Below are 13,046 nucleotides of genomic sequence, written 5' to 3' on the forward strand. Positions count from 1 at the left end.
ACTGTCTCATGAGAGATCTTCCTTTAGATTTGCCTCAATTGAAGCCAGTGTATAACCTGTTTCCTTCCATCATAGTGAGGTTTATAGGCTGTGACATAATTTTTCATAATTTATGTGAGTACTTCCTGCTGGGCCTCCATTGGACCCAGTAAGAAAGGGGAGGAAGCTAGGAGGAAGCGAATGGGGACTGCATTTGCAGCACTCACCCAGCTGTAGCATAGTCTCAGCAGGAAATGACCAGATATCCAAATCAGTGTCCAGAAGAGAACAGCAGCTGAAATCCCATCTAGACTGGCCTTGCTCCAAGTGAGTACATCTGATGGGGAACGATATGGCTCCAGATATTTCTAAGCCAAGAAAGGCAAATCTATGCATGCTCTCCCACATTGCCCACTCTGGCATGCATGGCAGACATGAAGAATTGATGATGGTGCAATTTTATGATGAGGTTAGGCACAACCTCAGTGTGTTTCTCAACATGGAGCACCAAACAGCTATCACCAAGTGATCAGAGTTAGGGCTCAACTCCCCTCCCCATCCTAGGCTGTATGTATGCTCAGAGTGGTGTGGGTGGCAGGACTGTGGTAGGCAACAAGGTACCATTTATGTATTTATTATTTATTCAATCATCCCAATATAAAAAAGATAAAACCTATGCCTAGCACTGTAGTAGACATTCGGGGATGCAGCAGTAAGTAAAACAGGCATGGTCCCTACACATTAAATAAACTGCTAAACAAACATAAATAAACATATTGTAGTGAATGCTACTGAGAGTTTAGGAAGTTAATAATTAACATGTTCCTCTTCCCCTTATCTTGACTTAGAAACAGCTGAGACAGGCATAGGAGTCAAGTGGATGGAGGTACAATATCACTTTCGTTACTAATAAGAAGAATATGGCTTAGGTCTGACCAACTGGGCTTGTTAATGTGCTACTGCTGAATTGTACTTATCACCCTTCTCTGCATAATCCCAGGCCACAGGAACTGATCTGTCCTGTCAGTCTACTTGCAGGTGTAGAAGAGTCCTGACCAGCAATTTCTTCAAGTGGGAAGGGCCAGGCCACACATGGCCAGTTCCTTTCCCCAAACCCACCAATAAGAGAAGTGGTTGCTCCTCTGCTAGGGGCAAGGCAAGAGGTGAGGAGTGTTACACAAGTGGAGGGCCCCCTATTTGGAAACACAGGGAAAGGGGAATAAGTGATCCATCCTCCTCAACAAGGGCCGTGACAGGAAAGTAAAGGGCACAATGAGGGATTATAGGAGGGTACTTTTTTTAGGATCTAGATGTTAGGAAGGCTCCTTTGAGGGAGATATATAAAATGAGCCCTAAGCAATTTGGCTCCAGAATCCAACTTATTTTGGGGGACTAAGTCATGCAGGGTTTGATGTTAAGAAGTTGAGTTTTTTCCTAAGATCAATGGCACAATTTTGAAGAATTTAAGCAGGGGAGTGAAGTAATCAGCTTTGCATTTTCAAACAGCTATTAACTAGAGGAAGAATTGCCAGAATTAGAAAAAATACATATATAATATGTATTTACACACACACACACACACACACACACACATATATATATGGTGCCCAGTTTATACTAAAAAAAAAAAACCTGTCCATTGTTTATCTCTAATTAAAGTTTAGCTGAGTGTCCAGTATTTTATTTGGCAACCCTAGAGGAGAAGAAACAGAAAAACCAACTAAGATGTTGTCGCAGGTGTTGGTGATAGAGAAGATGACATGCAGCAGGTTCCAGTTCTATTTGGAAGTAGACTCTTAGAAATAGATTGATGTGGTAGAAGAGAGAGCCTGGGGTCCAGGGCCGTGCAGACTCTGGAGAGCCTCTGGATGGACAGAGCTGCCAGTGTATCCAATGCCACCAAATGAAAATAAAATTAGTTTTAACATTTCAGTCTGTTGCTCTCCTCTTGCAAAGTCATGCACCCTATGTAGCCATCCTCATGACAACAGCTGTTTATTAACTGATTTCTATATAATGCGGCATTGAAACAAATACTGAGGGAAAGGGCCTTGTGTGCTGCCAAAAAAAGTAGCAAATAAACCATAGTTCTAGCAGTGTTGTGCCTAATATGACATTGCTTGTGACTGAGAAAATTATCAAAAGCTTCTGGGATCAGAAAACAATATAAATTAGTCCACAGATGGGAGGAATGCTGTTCTGGTCTTCTGACTGTGTCCCTTAACTTTTTGATTATGAAAAATTTTATCAATATAACCTATCTTATCACATCACTGTTGTGAATATCATGTGAATTACAAATATAAAACATCTTTTATTAATATTCAGGTATTGTGGACTGAATGTTTGTGTACCCCCACCCCAAATTTATATGCTAAAGCCCTAATTCCCAATGTGATATTATTTAGAGATGGGGACTTTGGGAGGTAATTAGGGCTACATAAAGTCAAGAGGGTGGGGCCCTCATGGTGGGATTAGTGGCCTTGTAAGAAGGGGAGGAAAGATCCTTTGACCATGCACCCTCTGTTCCCTGCACACATGGGAGAAAGGTGATATGAGGGCATAGTGAGAAGGTGGTCATCTGCAAGCCAGGAATAAAGACTCCACCAGAAACCAAATTGAGTAGAACCTTGATCTTGGACTTCTAGCCTCCAGAATTGTGCATAAATAAATTTCTGTGGTTTAAGCCATTTAATCTATAGTATTTTGTTGTGGTAGCCCTACCTGAATAATATACATACTAATTTTTTTTTACAAAAATAATTAGGTATAAGCAAGCAAGAATGTTAACACCAAAGCAAAATCTCTTGCTTTACTTAACTGATTATTTATTTAGAGACAGGTCTCTGTCTGTCACCCAGGCTGGAGTGCAATAGCGCAAGCATGGCTTACTGCACCCTGGAACTCCTGGGCTCAAGTGATCCTCCCACCTCAACCTCCTAAGTAGCTGGGACTACAGGCACACCCTACCATGACCAGCTTTTTTTAATTTTTTTATTTTTTTAATTTTAGAGTCAGGGTCTTGCTATGTTTCTTAGGCTGGTCTTAAACTTTTAACCCCAAGCAATCCTCCCACCATGGCCTATGAGTAGCTGGGATTACAGACCCAAGCTACTGTGCCCGGCTTCTTGCTATTTTCAGTCTGCCAGTGAATTTTCTGAATCTGTAAGCTAGGCCACCTCTAGCATATGTTCTCAAGTCTCCACTCCTGGAGCAAATTATATTGTGTATATTTCCTTGCCTTTTCCTTTTCTACCTTCCAAACATTCACATTAAGGGCAGCCTTGAGAAGGGAATGTCACAAAAAGGTGTGAGTGTGTGAGGAAGAAAGGAGCTTGGTTGCTAGGAAACCAGGGAGCCAGTACAGCCAAACAGCCACTAGGTGCTTAGGGATTATGTGGTTTGTGCTGACTGCATGTTTGTGAGTAGCTGGGGCCTTTCTCCTTTAGCACCAACTAGAAATCTACCACATCCAGACTTCTAGTCTGACATCAGATGTAAAAAGATGCTGAATAATGTAATGACTAGTGAGGCTTTCCATTGCAGTGGTCCCCCCTTATTCACAGGGAATACATTCCAAGACTCCCAATGGATGCATGTAACCAAAGGTAGTATCGAATTTAATATATACTGTTTTTTTCCTATACATATGTGTCTATGATAAAGTTTAATTTATAAATTAGGCACAGTAAGAGGTTAACAACAATAACTAGTAATAAAATGGACCAATTAAAACAATATACTGTAATAAAAGTTATCTGAACATGCTTTCTCTCTCTCTCAAAATATCTTATGGCAGTGTACTCATCTATTTTCAGACCGCTATTGAACGTGGGTAACTGAAACCGTGGAAAGCAAAACCACACAGATAAGGGAGGACTACTGTACGAAAGACAGAAACCCAACTACAGAAAAGAGAATTTGTTATATATAGTAACTGGGAAGTCTGGGAGTGGATACTGCTTCGGTTAGGACTGGATTCAGTAACGTGAATGTCATTAGCTCATTCTTTATCATACCTGTTTTCCTCTGTGCAATAGCCTCATTCTTACCTATTTTATTTTTCTGACTCTAAGTGGGATCCCTTCAGGCAGTAAGGAAGGGATAGTCTGACTACAGAGCTCTAAGCTCCTATGTTTCTAGGAACCATCTCCAAGTAAAGAAAGAGCTTTTCTTTGCTAGGATTCATATGTTAAATCCCAGAGAAGGGATCTGATTACTCGGTTGGGTCACAGGCTCTCTTATTACACTAATTACTATGGCCAGAGTAGCAGGGTACTCTGATTTGCCGCCCCATTAAGAACTGCATGGAATATGGGAGGAAATTATCCAAAGGAAAATGGGATGTGTTATAGGAAGATGAGAGAATTAACTGGGCAGGTCAAAACAGCAGATATCCACCGAAGTACTTGAAAAGACACCTACACAGTTAGCTCTGACTTTTATTCATATGTAACTTTAATCAAAATTACATATGAAGGATGCCCACTGATGCACTGTTTTTAATAAAGAAAAAATGGAAACAACCCCAGTGTACATTCATAGAGAAGCAGTAAATTATTGTAAATTCATATAGTATAATACTAAATAGCAATTTAATTACTGACACAGAATGTGGCCTTGATATAAATTAAGGGAAAAAAACAAGTTGTAAAGCAGTGTTTAAAGTTTAAATTTTTTGTAAAAATGTTATTTCTCTGAATATTGCCCCAAATTGTTAAGAGTAGCTTTCTTGTAGGAAGTTACTATTGGATTCCCTTTTGGTGGGTTATAAACTCCTAAAATGTGATATTTTAGAATGAGCAATATTAATTTTGTAGTTAAACCAATAAAGATTAAATTTCAAAAACTCATTATAAATACTTTAAAAAAGTACAAATATTATCTCCCATTTTGTAGATTGTTTTTCACTTTCTTGATAGTGTCCTTTAAGACACAAATATTTTACATTTTGGTCAAGTCCCATTTATCTATTTGTGCCTTTGTCACTTTTATTTTTGGTGATGTATCTAAGAAACCTCTGCCTACTGGGAAGTCATGAAAATTTACACCTTTGTTTTATTCTGAATTTTATAGTTTTAGCTCTTAAATTTAGGTCTTTGGCCTATTTTGAGTCAATATTTATATATGGTGTGAAGTACAGGTCTGTGTAGTAAAAAATTTGGCCTCACCCAGAGAGAGGACTAGCCTTTGCCCTCAGCTTCTGAGAGTTGATCTATATAATACTCAATGTATTATATACTCAATGGGAGTGTCCTTGTTTAGGGTGGCAGCTGGCCACACCAGATCTTAGGGTGAGGCTAGCTACACAAGAAAGACCAAATATGTGATTTAGGGTGGGGGCTGGTCATGCTAGAAAGATCAACATGTGATTCAGAGTGTGAGCTTTGGGTCACATGGTGTAAGTCAACTTAGAGACTGAATTCAATCATGTTGGCAGTCTGTCAGTCATGTGTACATAATGAAACCCCAATATAAACTCTGGATACTGAAGTTCAGGTGAGCTTCTCTCACTGGCAATACTCTGCATATTGCCACACATTGATGCTGGGAAAGTATACATGCTGACTCCACAGGAAAGGGGAAACAGAAGCTTCAGGTTTGGCACCTTCCCAAACTCTGCCCTGTACTTCTTCCTTTGACTAATTTGAATATGCATCCTTTCCCTATAATAAACTGTAACAATCAGTATAACAACTTTCAGTGAAATCCTGTGAGTCCTTATGGAAAATTATGAAAACTGAAAGTGGCTTTGGGAACCTACCAGAATTTGCAGTTGCTGTCAGAAGTGAGGGCCATTTTGTGGATATTGTGCTCTCTAAACTTGTAGTCGGCTCCAAATTGTCACAGTTGGTATCAGAAGAGGGATTCATGGGACCAAACCTGACTCACTGGAGCATGTGGTTTGGGAAGAAAAAGGATGAAAGGGTGGATGTTAATAAACTTTTCATTTCTGGATGGCTACAGAGTCAGCCATGATATGGAACTATAGCTGTGCTATAATCAGTTACTGAAGGTAAAAGTTACCAATGGAATTTTAAAATGATGGACCCAACTCCAAGAAGTTGTCTCACTGGATGCATAAGGAAATGCAGAGTAACAAGAAAAAGAAAAAGAAAAACATACGATCTTCGGTTACTGTTATCTGTCATATCTAAAATGTGAGTAAGAGGTAATGCAAGAATTTTGGGGTAAATCCTAATGCTGGGCAAAGCTTGGATTCCAGCTGGTTCAAGCTGCAGCTATTAGCCTGTAGAGCCCCTACCAATGAATATAGTTAAAATAAAAATAAAAGAAAGTGTGTGGACCCCCATCCTGGGCCTAGCTTGAATTCCTTCTGTTCCAAGCTATAGCTGCTAGCCTCAGAACCCCTATGAAAGGAAAAATTATGCTGAAACAAAAGATAGGGAAATAGGTTAGAATGATTTATAAGAGAATAGGTACAACAAAGGGGAAAGAAAGAGGGGCAAATTGGGCACAAATTTGGCTAAGCAAAGTGGAAATCTTTAAATGGTCATTAAGAAATGAGGTGAATAAAGCAAATATTAATGTAGCCAAAACTAAGGCCTTAATGTGGTATTCTCAGAGCTTGGGTGGAGACTGGCAGCCCTGCTGCTCTCCCAATATTGAAAGGCCTAAACAAATCAGATATAGCAGGCGGTGGGTATGGGCTGGGATTTCTGGGGGAGGTGGTCAGGGAACCACCTGGTCCCAGGAGTGCCAAAGAGAACAGCACAAATCATCAAGCATCATTGATGATAGTCAGTCATCTAGTGACCAGTAGAAACAAGGAACCAGGTGGTTTTCAGAGGACAGCACGAAAACCTGCACATAGCCCAGTGGGCTTCTCCCCTGGAGATCATGCAATTTTCCTCCCTCTAGATGCTATCTTGGAGAAGAGAGAAAACAGCCAAGTTGGATAATTTGATCTGACTATTTGACTAGATATTTACTCTTTTTTTTTTTTTTTTTTTTTTTTTGAGATGAAGTCTCACTCTGTTGCCCAGGCTGGAGTGCAGTGGCGCGATCTCAGCTCACTGCAACCTCTGCCTCCTGGGTTCAAGTGATTCTCCTGCCTCGGCCTCCCGAGTAGCTGGGATTACATGCGTGTACAACCACACCCAGCTAATTTTTTGTATTTTTAGTAAAGGCAGGGTTTCACCATGTTGGCCAGGCTGGTCTCAAACTCCTGACCTTATGATTCACCTGCCTCAGCCTCCCAAAGTGCTGGGTTTACAGGCATGAGCCACTATGCCTGGCTGATATTTACTCTTTTTACTCCATCATGTCTATACTTGGCTTCTATATAATTTGAAGAAGGTATTCTGCTGTTTACTGAAAATTGAACAAAGAAAAAACCCCATAGGTAAAAAATTTTTGGTGTTAGTAACCTGAAAAAGGCTATTTTAAACAGGAAAATATTGAGATAACTTTAATCAGTGAGTTTAAGATTTTACTCTCTCCTCTGGAAAGAACACCTAAGAGGACAATGAGATCAATTCTAGAAACAAAGGAACACTGCATATATATAATCTAGCACATATAAATTATACTGCTTATATTTTGACGTATTTCATGTCAAATACATAAAGCTAGGTGATTTGGTGTGGGAGGGTGAAAAGGGGGCAGGCGGATTATTTGTACCCCTCACCAGAAAATCCCTGTGGCACCTCCAGAGGCAGATAGAAGTGTTTGAAACCCAGTGATCCATCTGGGGAAATTGGTCCTTCAGTCTTTAAGTGACTTTACAATAACACAACTGCTTAGTTAGTGCAGGAGCCCATACTGGCACCCAGGGACTTAACTTCTAGGACTTTAACAAGGAATAGACCATGTCAACCTCATTCCTTATCAGCAGGTTGGCATTTTCTTCTGAACAAATAATGTACTACATTTTCAGCCAATTGTTTTTGAACAAGGGATTTCTGTTGATCTAATGTTCATTATGAGGTTTAGTTCCAAGATTCTTTTTGCTCATTTTATCATGGTGCCTATTCTCTTTCAGCTTCTAGACAGAAATTTTTTACTATGGATATACAGATCTAACGTTGTGTCTCAGGGGTTTTCAACCTTGTTACTCTTGACATTTGGACCAGATATTTCTTTGTGAGGTAAGAGGGCTGTCCTCTGCATTCTAAGATGTTTAGTAACATCCTGGCCTTTACTCACTGCATTCCAGGAGGACTATCACCCCACCTCCACCCCAGTTGAGACAAAAAAAAAAAAATCCTCTATATATTGCCAAATGTCCCCTGGGGAGGCAAAATTACCCATATTTGAGAACCACTGCTCTTTCATTACAATATAAACTGATTCCAAGATACCCCTCTGGTGTACCCACTCCTGACTGATCTCCAGCCTGATCACTGTGGATGAATACTCTCCAACGATGAGGGGTACTGGAGGAAAGGACTGTGTATTCACGATTCATTACTCCCCTCCCCAACAGTGAATTAGTAACACTCCTGGTTCAGGCTGCTTCACTTCTGTAAGGATGAGTAAATTTGTTGAGAAACAAATTATTCAACGATACTTGTTAAAGCATGGTAAGGAAGACATCAATTCAAGACCATTACAATAGGTGTGTGGACAATTAAAATGGGGTCTTGCAGTCAGGGAGAGAGATTGGACTCAACTCTGAATATGGAAAGGAGAAATTTACAGCCAAGGAGCAGGGTGAGGGTCAGTGGATGGAAAATTACTAAGGGAGATTCTGGCTAAACTGATCCAACAGGATTCTTGCTGAAGACAGGCCAGGGTGATCAGACATCACCTGGGGGATGATGGAGGATGTGTAACATAATCAGATATCAAGGATAATCAGATATTGAAGATGGAGGGTTCTGGCTAAACTTACTTTGCTAAAGCTGGATTTTACAACGAAGTGCACAGATGGGCCCTGGGAGAAGGTCCAGAATCCTGAGTAAAGTTTGGCCAAGAGAAGACTCTTAGTCACATTCAGATGAATCTATCATGAAACAATTAGTGTCTCTGCTGATATTATACAAAATATAAAGAAAGAATATATAGAAAGAGCTGGACATCAGCCTGAGGATACTATTGAATCTCATTGTTCAAGTCATGTTGATGAGGGTTTTTTTTTTTTTTAACTTGGAGTTAAGAGAATTCTAACTAATGAAATTAGGCAGCTTAAATGAATTCATTTTGAATAATTAAGGTTTTCACTACTCAATCAGGCCTAATAGCATGATTTTCCAAAGAGTGAATCATACTTAAAGATAATCAGATATGTTCTCACCAGTTCAAGACAGTATGAGGGGTGAACTTAGCCCAGAGAAGAAGAGATGGGGTTAGAGTCCATAGGGCAAAGTCTTCTTATTCTCAATCTGTTTGTTTGTTCCCTAGATCATATTGTTAAGCTTGGAATTCTGGAAAACACTTACTCTGAACTTACCCATCTCAAATTCTTCTATTGTGTCTCCCTCCTTTAATATACATTAGCTTTCATTCATTCCTTAATTAAGAAAATATTAATTGAGTGTGTGCAATGGGTCAGCCTCTGCTCTGGGGCCACAGATGCAGAGGTGAGAAAGAAACACATGGTCCCAGCCCTCACAAAGTGTGTGGATGAGAACCAAGAAGACGAAGGTGGAATAGAGGAATGATATTAACAAATTTTTTTATTGTGGTATAATATACATAACATAAAATTTACAATTTTAACAATCTTTTCTTTTTTTAAATTATACTTTAAGTTCTGGGATACACGTGCAGAATGTGCAGGTTTGTTACATAGGTATACATGTGCCATGGTAGTTTGCTGCACCCTTCAACCCGTCATCTACATTAGGTATTTCTCCTAATGCTATCCTTCCCCTAGCCTGCCACCACACAACAGGCCCTGGTGTGTGATGTTCCCCTCCCTGTGTCCATGTGTTCTCCTTGTTCAACTCCCATTTATGAGTGAGAACATGTGGTGTTTGGTTTTCTGTTCTTGTGTTAGTTTGCTGAGGATTATGGTTTCCAGCTTCATCCATGTCCCTACAAAGGACATGAACTCATTCTTTTTTATGGCTGCATAGTATTCCATGGTATATATGTACCACATTTTCTTTATCCAGTCTATCATTGATGGGCATTTGGGTTGGTTCCAAGTCTTTGCTATTGTGAACAGTGCTGCAATAAACATATGTGTGCATGTGTCTTTATAGTAGAATGATTTATAATCCTTTGGGTATATACCAAGTAATGGGCTTGCTGGGTCAGATGGTATTTCTGGTTCTAAATCCTTGAGGAATTACCACATTGTCTTCCACAATGGTTGAACTAATTTACACTCCCACCACTCCCTTTTTCTCTAGATTCCTCCTCTCTGGGCAGGGCATCTCTGAAAGAAAGGCAGCAGTCCCAGGCAGGGGCTTATAGATAAAACTCCCATCTCCCTGGGACAGAGCACCTGGGGGAAGGGGAGGCTGTGGGCACAGCTTCAGCTGACTTAAATGTTCCTGCCTGCCAGCTCCGAAGAGAGCAGCAGAACTCCTAGCACAGTGCTTGAGCTCTGCGAAGGGACAGACTGCCTCCTCAAGTGGGTCCCTGACCCCCGTGCCTCCTGACTGGGAGACACCTCCCAGGAGGGGTCGACAGACACCTCATACAGGAGAGCTCCAGCTGGCATCTGGCAGGTGCCCCTCTGGAACAAAGCTTCCAGAGGAAGGGACAGGCAACAATCTTTGCTGTTTTGCAGCCTCCGCTGGTGATACCCAGGCAAACAGGGTCTGGAATGGACCTCCAGCAAACTCCAGCAGACCTGCAGCAGAGGGGCCTGACTGTTAGAAGGAAAACTAACAAACAGAAAGGAATAGCATCAACATCAACAAAAAGGATGTCCACACAGAAACCCCATCTGAAGGTCACCAACATCAAAGACCAAAGGTAGATAAATCCACGAAGATGAAAAAAAAACAGCATAAAAAGGCTGAAAATTCCAAAAACAAGAACACCTCTTCTCCTCCAAAGGATCACAACTCCTTGCCAGCAAGGGAACAAAACTGGACAGAGAATGAGATTGATGAATTGACAGAAGTAGGCTTCAGATGGTGGGTAATAACAAATTCTTCTGAGCTAAAGGAGCATGTTCTAACCCAATGCAAGGAAGCTAAGAACCTTGAAAAAAGGTTAGAGGAATTGCTAACTAGAATAACCAGTTTAGAGAAGAACAGAAATGACCTGATGGAGCTGAAAAACACAGCACGAGAATTTTGTGAAGCATACACAAATATCAATAGCTGAATTGATGAAGCAGAAGAAAGGATATCAGAGATTGAAAATCAACTTAATGAAATAAAGTGTGAAGAAAAGATTAGAGAAAAAAGAATGAAAAGTAATGAACAAAGCCTCTAAGAAATATGGGACTATGTGAAAAGACCAAACCTACGTTTGATTGGTGTAACTGAAAGTGACAGGGAGAATGGAGCCAAGTTGGAAAACACTCTTCAGGATATTATCCAGAACTTTCCCAACCTAGCAAGGCAGGCAAACATTCGAATTCAGGGAATACAGAGAACACCACAAAGATACTCCTTAAGAAGACCAACCCCGAGACACATAATCGTCAGATTCACCAAGGTTGAAGTGAAGGAAAACATGTTAAGGGCAGACAGAGAGAAAGGTCAGGTTACTCACAAACGGAAACCCATCAGACTAACAGTGTATCTCTCTGCAGAAACCCTACAAGCCAGAAGAGAGTGGGGGCCAATATTCAACATTCTTAAAGAAAAGAATTTTCAACCCAGAATTTCATATCCAGCCAAACTAAACTTCATAAGTGAAGGAGAAATCAAATCCTTTACAGACAACCAAATGCTGAGAAATTTTGTCACCACCAGGCCTGCCTTAAAAGAGCTCCTTAAGGAAGCACTAAATATGGAAAGGAAAAACAGGTATCAAATTGTAAAGACCATCAACACTATGAAGAAACTGCATCAACTAACAGGCAAAATAACAGCTAGCATCATAATGACAGAATCAAATTCACACATAACAATATTAACCTTGCTCTCTTCCTTTCTCTGCCATCGTGGTGTGTTCTTGACTCCACTTCTCGCCATGTCTTCTCACAAGACTTTCAGGATTAAGCGATTCCTGGCCAAGAAACAAAAGCAAAATCGTCCCATTCCCCAGTGGATTCCGATGAAAACTGGAAATAAAATAAGGTACAACTCCAAAAGGAGACACTGGAGCAGAACGAAGCTGGGTCTGTAAGGAATTGCACATGAGATGGCACACATATTTATGCTCTCTGAAGGTCACAATCATGTTACCATATCAAGCTGAAAATGTCACCACTATCTGGAGATTTCGACGTGTTTTCCTCTCTGAATCTGTTACGAACACGTTGGTTGGCTGGGTTCAGTAATAAATATGTGAGGCCTTTCATTTTAAAATATATATATATATATTAACCTTAAATGTAAATGGGCTAAATGCCCCAATTAAAAGATAAAAACTGGCAAATTTGATAAAGACTCAAGACCCGTTGTTGCGCTGTAATCAGGAGACTCATCTCACATGCAAAGACACACATGGGCTCAAAATAAAGGGATGGAGGAATATTTACCAAGCAAATGGAAAGCAAAAAAAAAAAAAAAAAAAAAAGCAGGGGTTGCAATCCTAGTACCTGGTAAAATAGACTTTAAACCAACAAAGATCAAAAATGACAAAGAAGGGCATTATATAATGGTAAAGGAATCAATGCAACAAGAAGAGCTAACTATCCTGAATATATATGCACCCAATGTAGGAGCACCCAGATTCACAAAGCAAGTTCTTAGAGACCTATAAAGAGACTTAGACTCCCACACAATAATAGTGGGAGACTTTAACACCCCATTGTCAATATTAGACAGATCAATGAGACAGAAAATTAACAAGGATACTCAGGAGTTGAACTCAGCTCTGGAACAAGTGGACCTAACAGACATCTACAGAACTCTTCACCCCAGATCAACAGAATATACATTCTTCTCAGCACCACATGGCACTTATTCTAAAATCAACCACATAATTGGAAGTAAAACACTCCTCAGCAAATGCAGAAGAATGGAAAC

At 40.2% G+C, this 13,046-nt stretch overlaps 1 protein-coding gene across 1 annotated transcript; it reads left to right on the forward strand.

The window, feature by feature from the left end:
• Positions 1–12,002: 12,002 nt before the first annotated feature.
• LOC129491782 (large ribosomal subunit protein eL39-like) lies at positions 12,003–12,364 on the forward strand. The gene has a single exon (XM_055296282.2). The coding sequence runs from the start codon at positions 12,046–12,048 to the stop codon at positions 12,199–12,201; it is 156 nt and encodes a 51-aa protein (XP_055152257.2). The 5' UTR covers positions 12,003–12,045; the 3' UTR covers positions 12,202–12,364.
• Positions 12,365–13,046: the final 682 nt, after the last annotated feature.

Source organism: Symphalangus syndactylus, chromosome 10 (genome assembly GCF_028878055.3).
Source record: "Symphalangus syndactylus isolate Jambi chromosome 10, NHGRI_mSymSyn1-v2.1_pri, whole genome shotgun sequence".
Lineage (NCBI taxonomy): Eukaryota > Metazoa > Chordata > Mammalia > Primates > Hylobatidae > Symphalangus > Symphalangus syndactylus.

Bases quoted from the DNA above. Each gene is read 5' to 3' on its own strand.
- LOC129491782 (XM_055296282.2), top strand. From the start codon at position 12,046: ATGTCTTCTCACAAGACTTTCAGGATTAAGCGATTCCTGGCCAAGAAA.